This window comes from Gadus morhua, chromosome 8 (assembly GCF_902167405.1).
Source record: "Gadus morhua chromosome 8, gadMor3.0, whole genome shotgun sequence".
NCBI lineage: Eukaryota > Metazoa > Chordata > Actinopteri > Gadiformes > Gadidae > Gadus > Gadus morhua.
Genome location: NC_044055.1, coordinates 21,155,222 through 21,170,213, shown reverse-complemented (window position 1 = coordinate 21,170,213; position 14,992 = coordinate 21,155,222). Strand labels below are relative to the sequence as shown.

The window sequence follows — 14,992 nt, the reverse complement described above, 5'->3', positions numbered from 1 at the left end:
CATTCTTTGGGAAGTGGTACCTGCTAAGAAGTCACTCTGTGCTCTCTCAAAGCAGATCAGTACAATCTTTGAAGACGCGCTCCCTGCGGAGCGCATGGTTGCCAAGTCTCCCAATAACGCATAAGCCATGGCACTAGATTTCAAACATTCCTCACAGCTGTCTTTTATAGGGTTTGACACCAATTAGGTAATTTGTCTGTTTAAAATTAGACAAAGGAGTAATTGAATGTTTTCTAATTAAAGTAAACATGGGACATATGTGGATGTCGATTGCTTAATGCAGACGTTGACACTCTTAAATGCTTTGCTTTGCACTTGTAACAGCGCTATTCTACCACTAGGTTCTGTTCGTAAGCTTGGCCAGAGATGTGCTTAAATTTACATTTTGGTCAATTCCATACTTTGCGTGGCAATGATCTTACGCCCTCCTTACGCACAAATCTGTGCGTAAGTACGGTTGATAAATGAGGCCCCAGGCTTTGATTACAGGCTTTGAGAGGCTACCTGTTCGGATCGGCTTAGCTCAGGAGGTAGAACAGTTGTATTGTAATAGGTTGCTAGTTCGTTCCCAAGCTCCTCCTAGCTGAGTGTTGATGTGTCCCTGAGCAAGTCACTTAACCCTAACTGCTCCCGACGAGCTGGCTGTCACCTTGCATGGTTGACTCTGCCGTCGGTGTGTCAATGTGTGTATTATCCGATGTAAGTCGCTTTGGATAAAATGCCCTAATTGTAATTGTAAATTGTACCCGTTAAAGTGCAACACAAGTTACCTGTAAAAGTGCAAAGAGAGCAGTGAGTCTTCTCGTTCCCGTCCTTAGGTCATTTTTTATTCAGGACATGGTTCTCAGCAGCTGGTTGAGGTCCCTGCCGACGCTCGGGGGCTGGGAGGCGGCGCTCTGCCGCAGGCCGGGCCCCATCTGATGGTGGAGGGCTCGGCACAGGCTGGTGGTCGCCCGGTGCACGCTGCCGCTGGACGGGCCCAGCAGGCCCCACAGCAGGGGCAGCGCCTTCTGCTCCACCAGCTGGGGCCGGCGGGGGTACAGCTCCATCACCAGCTCTGGGGGGGGGGGAGGAGACGGAGGGAAAGGGGGAGGGGAGGAGAAAGAGGAAGAGAAGGAGGAGGAAACCAAGGAAGAGACAAAAGAATGGGAGACAGGAGGAGACAGAGGAGAGGAGGAGACCGAGGAAGAGGAAGAGACGGAGGAGATGGAGGCGGCAGAGCAGAGCGGATCAGATGCCTCTTGATTGGCCACACAATGGTATACGTATGTTTGGTGCTGATCATTGCAAAAAACAAAACAAAGAAACATTTTAGCCATTAACAAACCTGCAACCTTCTCGATCAGGTCCACCTTTGCTTGGCCGCTAAGAACCCGTGCCTTGAAGCAGAACGGCTCCAGGAGGAGGCTGTTGTCTGGAGAGGGGCAAGGAAAGAACACATGAGTAACAAGGACAACGCCGTGGTCAGACCGGACCGTGTTCCGGACAGCTCCCCACCGGGCCCTCACCGAGGTTCAGGACCAGCTCGCAGAGGGCCCCTGTGGCGGCCGAGTACACAGTGCGGTTCTTAGAGTTGAGGTGGTTGTCCACGATGGCGGGCACCAGGTGGTTGAGCACCCCGGACAGGTTGTCCTTCAGCAGGCGCACCATCCCCTGCAGGGCCTCCAGGGCGTACAGGTTCACCTTACGGTTGGACTCCAGCAGGCGGTCTCTGAAGAGGTCAAACACCTGGGGGAGCGGGGAGAAACGGGGAACAGGTGATAAAAAAAGGGGACAGGAGGGAGTCTCAACAGCAAAGGGGATAAGGTAGGGCTGGGCGATATATTGATATTTAAAATATATCGATATTTTTTCAAACGCGATATGAAACGAGACCATATCGTCAATATCGATATAATTTCATTTGCGTTGAAATTACATCACATTTGTTCCAAATAACACCAGTTTCGAACCGCGCCTGCCGCCTGCTATTTCGTAACTCTGCTTATGTCTCTCCGGCTCACACACACAGTCTCTGCCTGCCCCCCCCCCTCCACTGACTCACGTCACTTTTTGAAACATGAGCCGTGTTCGAAATCGTTCACTATTCATTGGGTATTTTAAGTGCACTATATTGTGCATGAAATTAACCACTGAGAATTCGAACACCACTACAAAATGGCGAGCACCCTATATAGTGCACTATATCTGTGATAGGGAACGATTTCGAACACAGCTATGGAGTCCGCCTGCGCATGCAGCTCCGAGGAGCTTGTTTGCAAGCGAAAGACCAACGGCTCCATAGTATGGAAATGGTTTGGATATAAGTTGTCTGACGAATTACAAAATCACGTAATTTGTGGAGTGTGCTTAAAAACTGTCGCAACCAAAGGGTTGCAATTCTGTCCATAATATTCCGGAGGTGCACACAGCTTTTGGCCGTGATATTATATATTATAATGTTCTCAAATACGAGGCGGAGGCAGTGTCTAGTCCACGGTTTATTCAACCATCAAACTGTATTCAATTCTGAACGGTAGGAATATTAATTGTAAATCGAAACGGTAGGTAGGTATAGAAATAACGGTAACTCCACAGTAACTTCAAGGTTTCTCACTCCGCGAGACCCAAACATAAACATAAAAGGTCCCATGACATGAAAATCTCACCTTATGAGGTTTTCTAACATAAATATGAGTTCCCCTAGCCTGCCTATGGTCCCCCAGTGGCTAAAACTTACGTTTGGTATAAAACGAGCACTAGCTGTTCTGCTCGCCTTTGAAAAAACGGAGGCTCAAGCGCGCTGATTTGGAATGTCTTGGTCTGTCACAAAGCATCTAAGCTCCTCCCCTTACTCTGCCTGGCCCACCCAGAGACGTTGGCCCGCCAATGAGACACGACCGTGCAAGCGCCACATGTGTGTGTGAACACACACACTGTAACGCAAGTGTTTCTTGTCAGTTCTTTGACGTCTCTTGTATTTCCACAACGAGACTGTATTGGGGGTTATCTGAGCCATGGTAGAGAAGGAATTGGGGGAAAGGAACTTTGGCTTTGACTCGCTGAAGTACATGAACTGCGACATTCTGTGTTCTAGAATATTTACAGAACACAGGTAAAGGCTATGTGCGCCTCGCCATTGCGATACATCCACTGTAAACAGAGCGCATGGTACCGTGGCTGCACGGCAGAATTTCGGGAACGTCTTTGAATACTGTGTTAGTTGCCCACTAATACCTATATTAAAGAATACATAAAATAGCATGTCATGTCCGCCCCCCCCACGCAGTCGTTACGGTTCATAATATTTCGGAGGCGCACAAAGCTTTTGGCCGTGATGTTATATGATATTATACAACGGGGGACCTAAATCCAGCAATCTCATTGGTTCCCAACTGTTGTATAATGAGCGTATACATAACTGCTATGACGCCCGATCATTTTGTGAAAGTTTGCATATCACTCCGCGCCTGGAAGTAGAAACAGTTACAAAGTAAAACATATGTTGGATGATGGAGAGGGTGTAAATGTTGTTACTCTGGGAGTGAGCAAGGCGATGGAGAGACTAACGAAAGCTTAGGCACACGGCGAGTGAACTGCTCCATAGGATAAATTGCCGGCGAACCGCTCTATCGGAGCCTTCTCTCGGAGGGACGCTAAAGTGTGTTGCATAGCGACCGTCGATGCATAGTGGCAGGCCAGGAGGGACTACTTTTTAGTATTCTTTAATAAAACAGCTACTTTGACTTTCTTGGTTTCTTTTTAAATGTAGTGTGTCTATGACTTTCGTTTCGCCATAACAGTAACCGTTGTATAAAAGCAATAGATCACTTCAGTCAGTGGCATGTGCTCATTATACCACTGTGAAGGGGGTCGCCGGCCCTCCGCTGCGCATCGGGGCCGGACAACGCCCCTTAACAGTGGTATAATGAGCACATACCACAGCCTGGCGTGATCTATTGCTTAAATGTTCTCTAATACGAGGCGGAGGCAGTGTCTAGTCCATGGTTTATTCAACCATCAAACTGTATTCAATTCCGAACGGTAGAAATAGTAATATCAAATCTACGCACGGAGCGCACCCCCCCCCCCCCCTTCGACAAATATCGATATTTATCTTATATCGATATTCTGCTTGAAGATATCGAGATATGACTTTTGGTCCATATCGCCCAGCCCTAGGATAAGGGCGAGTGTGAGGTAGTGAGTGTTACGAGCGGTGGGGGGGTTTTACGGACCGGGAACAGGCTGCGGATGACCATGCTGGGGTTGTGCTGGCAGTCGGCCACCAGCTGGTCGAGGCCTTTGATGCGCTCCCTGAAGTCCTTGGACTCCAGCAGAGCGGTGAGCTGCCTGATGTACTCAAACTTGTCTTCCATGATGGGCCCCTGAGGTTTGGAGCTGTACTTGCTGTTGGGCTCCCTGGAGGGTACCACAAAATATAATGTCATGAAACTGCATACATACTTACTACATATATATATATATGATCTTGGAAATAAGATAAAAGATATTCTTAAAGTTTGCTTCAAGTTGAGAAAACATATGCATAATTAATATAGGAGAGACATTGCAAACAAAAGCCATAATGTGTGTTCTGGAACACGACCCCGAGAGAGGAGCTGACCTCATAGCATATATAAGGCTTTTACTTTCACCAACATATTTCCAAGGTGGCTGTCATGTGTCTGGGAGGAGTCTCACCTGGGGGTGGTGGTGGCGGTGTTGGTCGGGGTGGCGGTGGCGGTGGTGGGGCTGGGGGCTATGGTCTGTTTGGGGAGCTTCCTTTGGAGCGTCGAGGCCCTAGCGGTGCCACTGCCGGGAAGCGAGGCTGGGGTCTGGGGCGTCTCACCCAGACCCTGACCCTGACCCTGACCCTGACACAACAAACACAACAACAACAACGTACACCAGACCCGTCACCAAGCGGTAGGGTGGGGCGAGAGGGCGGGGCCTTCCGTACCTTTGCCTTGAGTCCGCTGACCGCCTTGCGGGCGGCGGAAAGGTCCTTGGTGGGGATGTTCTTCTCCAGCAGGCTATCAAAGTCCCGGTGGGAGGACAGGAACAGCAACATCCGGCGGCCAAAGGACCTGAAGGGGGAGGAGTGAGACCGGCACGTCACCGAGCCGTTGGACACACGCCAAAGCCTGCAGCCAACACAGGAAGCCACCGGGGGCTCTACGTGCCTGGGTTCCGGGGAGGAGTCCAGGGCCAGCTTGACCACGGCCGGGAGGATTCTGTCCGTCACGTCCTTCCCTCCGGACAGCAGGCGGGCCACGCCCACCCTCTCCAGCAGGTCGGCCAGGTGCTGGGCGGCGCACTTCCTCACCGCCGCGCTCAGGTGGCTGCAGACGCACACAGGCTCAACATGAAGGACGCACACAAAGAGACACAAACCACAGAAGTACACAACGGATGGAGATAAGGAAACATCGGCTAGACCTCTGGAGTATCCTACCTACCAGTCCAAAGCAGATTAAGGATGTTAGAAACGTTTCCTTCGACATTCAAGTCCTGTTTAAATGTCTATTTTTTCTGTTGTGCGTTTGCATCTGCCACTGATTCTTTGTACTTTATATAAATCACAGATTTGATCTTGCAATACCGTTACTGTGGTAGATATACTAGAAAACATAACAAGGCGCAATACAGTGCGTTTGTGTCTGCGTTGTGCGTGTGCGTGCAGCCCCATGACCTCAAACCCCCGTCCAGGAAGGCGTTGATGCAGCGTGCCGGCGTGCAGTGGCGCACCATGTGGCCCAGCGCCGCGTCCACTTCCTCCCGGATGAAGGCGTTGCTCTCGGCCGCCTTGTGCAGCAGCGCCCTGGCCGTGGTGTCCACCTCCATGTCCATGGCCCGCTGCAGGTGGCAGTACAGGACGCCTAGCGTGCACACGGCTACGCGGGACACGCCAGAACGCAGGTTCTTCACCTGAGAACCAGACACACACGTGGTAGACACCACTCTCTCTGTAAAGGTTCATTGAGTGTCTTGGAAAGCGCTATATGATTGAAATGCAGGCGTTACATTATAGTAGGTTTCACACTCCTCGCTTCATTCAAGGCTGTGTTTTGCTAACTTTGTTCATGTCGAATCAACCACTCGTTGGTGTAGAATTGATGGGGATGGTTTTACACACAGCAAGGTATATAGACTAAGCTGTAGACAGGATTGAGTTAGTTTTACACTTGCAGACAGTGACGGACTGTCCACACCCAGCCGCCCGCCCACTCACACGCCCATCCACAATGACAGACGCTGGTCTCCATGTGACGTGGTAGAGAGAGAGAGAGCACCAGGGAGCAGGCCCAGAGAGGGGGAGCTACCTCTTGAACGAGGGCGAGGCAGACGTCGCGGAGCCTGGGGAGCAGCGTGTCCACGTGGTTCTGGGCCAGACTGCGCAGCACCGTGAGCCCTTCCATCTTCTCCTGCCTGCGTTCAGAACCACAGCAGGTAAGTTAGATGAAACACAAGTTCGGATTGCTTCGACTAATTCTGTGTGTGTGTTTGTGTGTGGGCAAATTCTGTGTGTGTGTGTGTGTGTGTGTGTGTGTATGTGGTGTGTGTGTGTGTGTGTGTGTATGTGGTGTGTGTGTGTGTGTGTGTGTGTGTGTGTGTGTGTGTGTGTGTATGTATGTGTGTGTGTGTGTGTGTGTGTGTGTGTGTGTGTGTGTGTGTGTGTGTGTGTCTCACCAGTTCTCTGAGCTGATGAGAGTGAGGCTCTGTGTCATGGCCAGCTCAGGTTTGGGGAAGGGGTGGGGCCCGGGTGGGTCTCGCTGGGGGCCGCTGAGGGAGCCCTGGGCCGGCTCATCTGCACACACACGTTTGAAAAATAAACGCCGGTCTCAATTAGACGCCGGCGCCTTGCCAGGGTCGCGTGACAACTTCACAGACGTATTTCCGAGCATTACCAACTTTCGCCAATAGATGGCATCAGTTCACCAAAAGGAAAATCCAAAGGAATTAAAGGCCTGTTCCATATGGACGCCTGTCCCAAACACAAGCCGCTTGAGTTCAGGGATTGAAACAAATAAAAGCCCGGGCTAATAATTAAAGTTTTATGGTATGCAGGCTCAATCCTATAAAAAAAGAAGAGTTACTTTGGATTGATTTATTTGTGTAAGAGATGCCATTCTTACCTCTGCTATCCAACAGCTTCTCCTCCAGCTCGGACTCAGCGGTCAGCCTCTGGTCGGGGAAACAGCGGCCCCCGTTCTTCTGCCTGTTCCCAGGTGGCCCGGCCTCTTCCCCTGCCTGGTGGGGGGGCGGGCCCCGGAGCTTCTCCCGGGGGATCCTGCCGTTCCTCAGACGCTCCTGCACAGGGGGAAACGGGCTCAACGCGTACTTACCTCTGCCCGCCACGCCTTCAGGAACGTCAGAGGCCGGCGGGCTGCCTGGGGCCTGGGACCTCTGGCCGTTGGCGGACTGGGAGCGCTTCGTCCCAGAGAGGTCCGCCTCGGCGCCTCCGAGTGCCCGGCGGCGGGCGGAGGCAGCGGCGTTCCGGGACGAGGGGGCGGAGCTCAGCGGGGCGTCCCGCAGATCCACTGTGAAGGACACTGTTTAAAAGTACACGTTAAGCATATTTTAAAGCAACAAATATACTTGGAATAACTTTTGTATACTTCAATTATATTTGTACAACAATAAAGTGTACTACTTGTTCACCTGGGGGTCTATGTGGGGGCTTGGCCTCAGTAGGGCGGAGGACGATCCTGTCGTTGGCGCCAGCGGCTGGGGCAGCCAACCGGGGCAGCCTAGCCCCCCGAGGGTGGTCAGGGTCAGCCACTTCTAATGAGGGGAAATTAAAGTACACTTTAAAATAACATTTTAATAGTGTAGTACACAGGACTTGAAAATAAGTGTACTTTACACAAGTACACAATGACCACGTATTTGCAATTTTTCTAAGGCACTGTAATACAATTTGTATTACAGTTAACATACTTACGTTAAATACGTTAAACATACTTTACTTTAAGCACAAAAAGTAAAAGTTCACTTGTAATAACATTTGTATACTTTAATTATATTTGCAATAGGGCTGCAACAAAGAATCGATAATATCGATAAAAATCGATTACTAAATGCGTGGCAATGAATTTGGTCGTCAATTCGTTGTGTCGCGCAATTAATAAGTTACTCATAGGCGCAGCACTGTTTACAGCCAGCCGCTGACAGGTTGGTTCACGGTTCATGCATGCCCACAGCGAGGTGTGAGCGACCACAGCTTGTATTTTGGTCATATCTTAAAACTGGACTGTAGGCCTACATAAAAGTGTTGTACCTTCACTGTCTTTGGGTTAAAAAAACTCCTTCAACTCAGTATCCGTCTAGTAGTCCAACCGAAAACTCTGTCAGCTGCTGCTGCTGCAGACGTTGTGCAGACGGGCTCGGAGTCGGCACCGCGTGCATCAACAGTCATTCAAAGCAGCGGTAGTAATCACACAACCGGACGGTAAAGTCCCGGAAAATAGGCAGGATATAGAGCTAGTTAGCTTTAAAAAAACAACAACTCACCAATGGTTACAAACGGTGTCAAATGTGATGTGTTCAGGTCGGCTCAGTAATATGATTGATGCGTTCAAATGCAACAGAAAAAAAAAAAAAAGAATTTCGATTTTGGTGAAAACCCAGTAATATAAAATAGATAGTAAAGATAGAATTATGACCTGTTTAATGTCCTATCTTGAACTATCATCATCTTATAAGCAATTAAAGCAATATTACAAGTTCTATTTCAAGGAGTCTCGAAAATGGTATCAATAGGTTTGACCGGTTAACCATGGACATCCCTTATATACATAAAAAAGTATATCATACATTGTATGTTTTTTTTTGTGTTATCCCAGTTATGTTTTTTTTTTTTATTATTATTTAATATTACTTTTAATAGTTCTGGGACGTTGGAGCAATAACCTGGTGTTTTTACACTTCAGTCTGCACTGTGAATTTGAAGTAATGTTCAGTTTTTGAACAAAGATGCGGTTTCTTTTTTCTATCCGATTCATCGATTAATCGAAAAAATAATCGACAGATTAATCGATTATCAAAATAATCGTTAGTTGCAGCCCTAATTGCAATTCACTAAAGTATACGACTTCTTCACCTGGGGGGGTTTGGCCCGGGGAAGTCTCCTGGCTCGAGGCGGCACCCAGAGCCCGTGCACAGAGGGACACGGTGTCGGAGTGGGCCGCCGTGATCCAGGCTTCCTGGCCGTCAGCCTCCTCAGCCACAGCCAACCGGGGCAGCCTAGACCCACGAGGGTAGCGGGGGTTAAGGCCCGGGGGCTTGGCCTCAGTAGGGGGGCGGAGGACGACCCTCTCGTTGGCACCACCAGCTGGGGCAGCCAACCGGGGCAGCCTAGACCCACGAGGGTAGCGGGGGTTAAGGCCCGGGGGCTTGGCCTCAGTAGGGGGGCGGAGGACGACCCTCTCGTTGCTGCCACCAGCTGGGGCAGCCAACCGGGGCAGCCTAGACCCACGAGGGTAGCGGGGGTTAAGGCCCGGGGGCTGGGCCTCAGTAGGGGGGCGGAGGACGATCCTGTCGTTGGCGCCAGCGGCTGGGGCAGCCAACCGGGGCAGCCTAGACCCACGATGGTGGTCAGGGTCAGCCACTTCTAATGAGGGGAAATTAAAGTACACTTTGATAAAACATTTTAATAGTGTCGTGCACAGGACTTGAAAATAAGTGTACTTTACATAAGTACACTAAAATACCACTTTAAAACTTTGTATAATCTTTGTAAGTACACTCTACAGCTTGAGATGTAGTTTACTTAAAGGTTGGGTATGGAATTCGCTTTTTTGGCCATTTTTGCAAAATTACTTGAAATCCTTATCATAACCCGCTTACAGCCACTGAGTTAGAAGTACTGACATGAAAATTAAACAAGTCAATCATCTGTGGAACGGGCAGGGCTCGAAAAACTCCAGCCAATCATTTCCATTGCCACCGAGTTGCATTGGACAGTAAGTACGTCAATCAAACGGTCGTACTGCACTCCCCCTCCCCCGCGCGCGACCCCTTCGTGCAGTACTCGTGACCCAGAGCTCGTGAGCCAGAGCAAGCTCCTGTTTGTTGTTATCCTGCGGTAGCTACTGGAACTAGTTAATCCACATTTGGACCTAGCAGTAGAAGCCAATTTCCATGGCAGACAAGACGCCACCATCCCCACCACCACCACCACCCAGTGATGTTGCTAGGTACGCGTCCTGCGTCCCTGACGCATTAAAATCTGAAAGGACGCACTAAACTCACAATCCATGCGTCCCGGGGACGCATCTCATTTTCCCCATGAAAAACGATACATTGTGAACATTAAACAACTCGTGTTTAATCACAGTAACTGGCCAAAGAAACCTTCTTGTGAGCAGATCGGACAAGCGCTGTTTCAACCCTCTGCGCATCTACTTGGCGCAGGCGTGATCCCCTGTACAAAGTATCGCGACAAGCTAATTTAGCCGCTACCAAAACAACTAGCTCGTCACCGCTGATTTCATTTCAACAATTAAAAATATGAACTTCATAGTAAATAAACCCACGTTTCCACTGCTCGATGCTGTGCTCATTCGTGTCGAATGAGCAAATCAAACAGGATTTTTTTGCAATCCTTCTGATTGAATATATGTACATTTATGACAAAATCGTGAGGACTAGGCTTGTGACACACACACACACAAATGTGGCGCTCGCGCGGTAATAGCTCATTGGCGCCACCTAGTGATCATTATGTGCAAATGCACAGCCTCTCATTAAAATGACTTAGGGGTCATTTGACCCCTCTTGCGGCGCTAGGAGTAAGTAAAAATGGCCCGGCGTTTCTAGTGTTAAACATGAACGGTTGAGTACTCCAGCTCTAACCATATCATACCACCATCAAGGAGTTTAACACTATTAATTTAATTTAAGAAATAGAATAATAATAAAAAAGAAACACATTTTTTAAACTGGGGAGTCGACTCGGGACCCATTGAATTTCTCAGGGACCCACCCAACTCGCCACCTGTGGGTCCCGGGGACTCACTACATTGAAAACCTATCAACATCACTGACCACCACCAGCAAAGAGAAGGAAAACTCTTTTTCAGAGAGTAATTGATAATAAAAACGCTGAAAGAGAAAAACTGAAATCAAGAATAATCCTAGGCGCTGCTTTCGAACGTTGGCGGCAACTGAAGGACGCGAAGGATCTAAAAACCGATGCTTGTGTGGCGGTTGACCTAGTTTCAAAGTTTATACCGTTTATACTCGGTAATACCGGTGTTGAGACGAGTGTATTACTCGGTGTGAAAATGTCCACACCGCGGCAACCCTAGTGAAAACCAGGACTTCCAATACAATTATATGAAACAAACATACATTTTCTAAAAATAGTAATGATTTATGTGACCGTTTAATGTTTATAACATCTGGTGCAACCATAGCCGCGAGAACGTATTCTCAGCAGGGGGTGCTGGAAAAAAAAAACTCAGCCTGCACTAGACTCGCAACTCGTTACATTGATAAAAAAGATATATAGCAGCGCAGCTCAATTACACCAGTGCATGCGCGCACAGTTGAAAATCGATCGTTGTGTTCACACCATGGTTCACAGAACAAGTTTAGCGCACCACCGCTACCCTCACACTTTTTCATATAACCTTTTTTCAGCACTAGGTCATATGAGCATTAAATAAATGCTGCGTCTCAAAATGCCTTGGACAGCAGCGAGGATGACTCGCTTTGCCACGGGCCAAAACAGTTCGGAGCGACCATAGCCAGAGCGAACACAGCGGGGCAGTGGAGTGTCAGGAATAGTCTTTGGTGTACACATCAGTATGGCCTATTTGCACTACTGTTTAGTGGCAATGCAGTGTTTTATTCTATGCCTTTTTATTTTCGTATATTATTTCAATTAATACAATTTATTTATTCATAAAAACAAGGTCTGGTCTTCAAATCTTTTTTCCAAATATAGGTCGTCTTACAATGGGGTTTGTGTTTATATTCGGACCAATACGGTACAGCGGGCGCTCACATGACGTTAAGCATTTCCTGGTGCATAATGTGACGCTTCAGAACCTAAAATCCCGTTTCTCCCCGTTGACACGACAACACATAACCGGCGTTTTCAGAAATCTCCACTTTGGCCAGAGTTTTTAGAAATGATCGTTTTCTGTGATAAGACAGGGCCTCGGACAGGGGGTGTTGCAGCACCCCCACTTCCCGCGGTACTGGGTGCAACTTACAGCTGAATGTAGTGCCATGTTGTTAAACGAAAACCTACGCTAGCCTGGCTCGCTCTCGCGCATCTCTGTTCGCGCTCGTGCATGATTGCGCGTCCAGGTACTTGGAATGGGTGGAGTCAGAGTCAGCGTTGAAGGAGAGGGGGTAGGACCATTTGAGTTGTGTATTTTCAAAATCTGCTGGCGTTTCGCAAATCCCATACCCAACCTTTAAATACACTTCTATTTTACAGTACATTTGCAATAAAGTACACTTTTTACAAGTACAATGCAATACCACTTAAGTATTTGAGAATTGGTATACCGTATTTTCCGGACTATACGTCGCTCCCGAGTATTAGTAGCATCAGTCAAAAAATGCTCCATGACGAGGAAAAAAACATATATACGTCGCATCGGTGTATAAGTCGCATTTATTTTTAAACATTTAAACAGTGGCAGTTTCTGACACACCATGGTCCGTGCTCTGATAGACAGGTGGTTGCGTTGCATGAAGCGATAGCACCAAGATGGACCGCCAGCAAAATCAGTGATATTCATCTCCTTGGCAACTACCTGGGCATGGAGACGCAACTGCACCGTTGATAAGCCCCGGCCAGCAGCACGCTGTTCAATGACCCATCTGTGGACTCGTTCCTCCAGCTCTGGCCATCGGGCTTTCAGCCCCCGGTTAGCTTTCTTTGTTTTTTTCATCGCAATTAGAGTTTCCTCGGCTTTTCGCCAGTCCCGGACAAGTTTTTCACTCACCCCAAACTTTCTTTCTGTTGCTCGATTGCCTTTTTCGGCTGCATACTTTATAATCTGCAGTTTAAATTGTGCAGTATAGCTTTTGCTTTTTGGCGGCATTTTATTTTGTGTTCTCTTTTGTTTTGTTTACGGTCTAGTTTATTTATAATTGATTCGGTGGTGCAGTAGGCTTGCAGCGTTCAGTTGCAGGCCTAATGAATGACGGTGCCATCTTGCGGCCGAAGATTATGTACAATTTTGGCATATAAGTCGCTTCGAAATATAAGTCGCAGGGCAAGCCAAACTACAAAAAAACCCTGACTTATAGTCCGGGAAAATACGGTACTTATTTTTCAGTACATTAAAGTTTAACTTGATAACATTTATTGTGAAATACACTTTTGAAAAGTACATACGTTAAACATACTTTTAAATGAGCACAAAAAGTAAAAGTATACTTGTCATAACTTTTGTATGATTCAATTATATTTGCAATACACTAAAGTATACAACTTCTTCACCTGGGGGGGTTCGGCCCGGGGAAGTCTCCTGGCTCGAGGCGGCACCCAGAGCCCGTGCACGGAGGGACACGGTGTCGGAGTGGGCCGCCTGGATCCAGGCTTCCTGGCCGTCAGCCTCCTCAGCCACAGCCAACCGGGGCAGCCTAGACCCACGAGGGTAGCGGGGGTTAAGGCCCGGGGGCTTGGCCTCAGTAGGGGGGCCGAGGACGATCCTCTTGTTGGCGCCACCAGCTGGGGCAGCCAACCAGGGCAGCCTAGCCCCCCGAGGGTAGCGGGGGTTAAGGCCCGGGGGCTTGGCCTCAGTAGGGGGGGCGGGGACGAGCCTGGTCTCCTCGGTGTATGACTCCCTGTCCTCCATCATGATGGAAGCAGGGGTCAGTTGAGCCCACAAAGAAAACAATGTCTTCCTGTCCATCGTCGCTGTTCGATAATCTCTCTATGAGTCTCTGTAATAAAACATATTCAATTTATTATTTAATTAATGGAGTCTTTACCACATACACTGCTTTTGGACCACTGCTTGGGTCTGAAGCATACGCATGCAATTTTGAATTCTGGTACAAGAAATTAAGTGTGTGAGTGACGACGTATTGAGAAAGATTTGTGAAAAGAGAATAAAACGGCATGAGTTGTACGCTCCTATCACGGTGTCTCATTCATTAAGTTGACATTTACAACAACATTACTTGCATTGGAAGTCGATAAAGACACTGAATAATTCGGTAAAAATCACGGTTCAACGCTGAAAAGTTGAACCAACCACGATTGTGTACAGCGCATACCGAACCGTGTACTAACATAATTTATACATGAACGTCAGTAGCCACTAGCTAGTAAGAGAGTGAGCTAATGCAGTCGTTAAAACCCCTCCAGCAGCAGCATTGCTTCAGATATGACCCTCATTAAGTGCGATGGCGTGAATACATGCAGCACAAACGTTCCACAAATGTACAATCTGTATATTCATGCGGTATTACGGTTATGGTTTTCGAGCTTACGGATATTGTGACAGAAGGTTACGACGATTACTGCTAAATCGATCCGTGTTTTCACCGTGAAAAACCATTTGCAATGGCATACATAATTGTTAGCGTTATCGAATAGTTCGATGACTTTCTAAAATGACATTGAACTTTTCGAAGAGGGGGCAAGGGCCCTTTGGTGTTTGGAGAGTGAGGTGAGAGAGGCCGTGGCGGGCCCGAGGTCCACGACGACCCGAGCACGGTTAACCTTATTTCAATCGAGCAAAATGTGGTAGATTTATCTTTTACACTTCGATAAATATATAATTGACATGTAATAATGTGCCATGGACGGATTTATAATAGCATTGAAATAAAATGGGACTACTTATTACTTAGAGCTATAGTTCATGACTTACCTCTACTTGGCGTCGAAGGGCGAATGAAACTTTTAGAACTTGAGCAGGTACTTGATTGACACGAGGCATTATGACGAGCCCAGCTTCCCGAACCTATCATTATGCGCATTGTGACCTCACAGTAATTTGTGTGTTTTAATACAAAGCCTGCCTACAGGGTA

General features: G+C 48.1%; 1 protein-coding gene and 1 long non-coding RNA gene across 2 annotated transcripts; one reads left to right on the top strand and one right to left on the bottom strand.

The window, feature by feature from the left end:
* Positions 1-776: 776 nt before the first annotated feature.
* LOC115548987 (TOG array regulator of axonemal microtubules protein 1-like) lies at positions 777-13,895 on the bottom strand. The gene is made up of 14 exons (XM_030363949.1): positions 13,451-13,895; positions 9,086-9,595; positions 7,645-7,767; positions 7,119-7,535; positions 6,673-6,790; positions 6,306-6,411; positions 5,675-5,910; positions 5,166-5,324; positions 4,943-5,069; positions 4,684-4,856; positions 4,218-4,401; positions 1,509-1,728; positions 1,328-1,414; positions 777-1,057 (listed from the first exon to the last, which is right to left on the bottom strand). Exons 1-14 carry the CDS (start codon positions 13,863-13,865, stop codon positions 831-833), a joined length of 3,102 nt encoding a protein of 1,033 aa, XP_030219809.1. The 5' UTR covers positions 13,866-13,895; the 3' UTR covers positions 777-830.
* LOC115548988 (uncharacterized) lies at positions 1,128-1,761 on the top strand. The gene is made up of 2 exons (XR_003977676.1): positions 1,128-1,259; positions 1,347-1,761. It is a non-coding gene; the product is annotated as an uncharacterized LOC115548988 (long non-coding RNA).
* Positions 13,896-14,992: the final 1,097 nt, after the last annotated feature.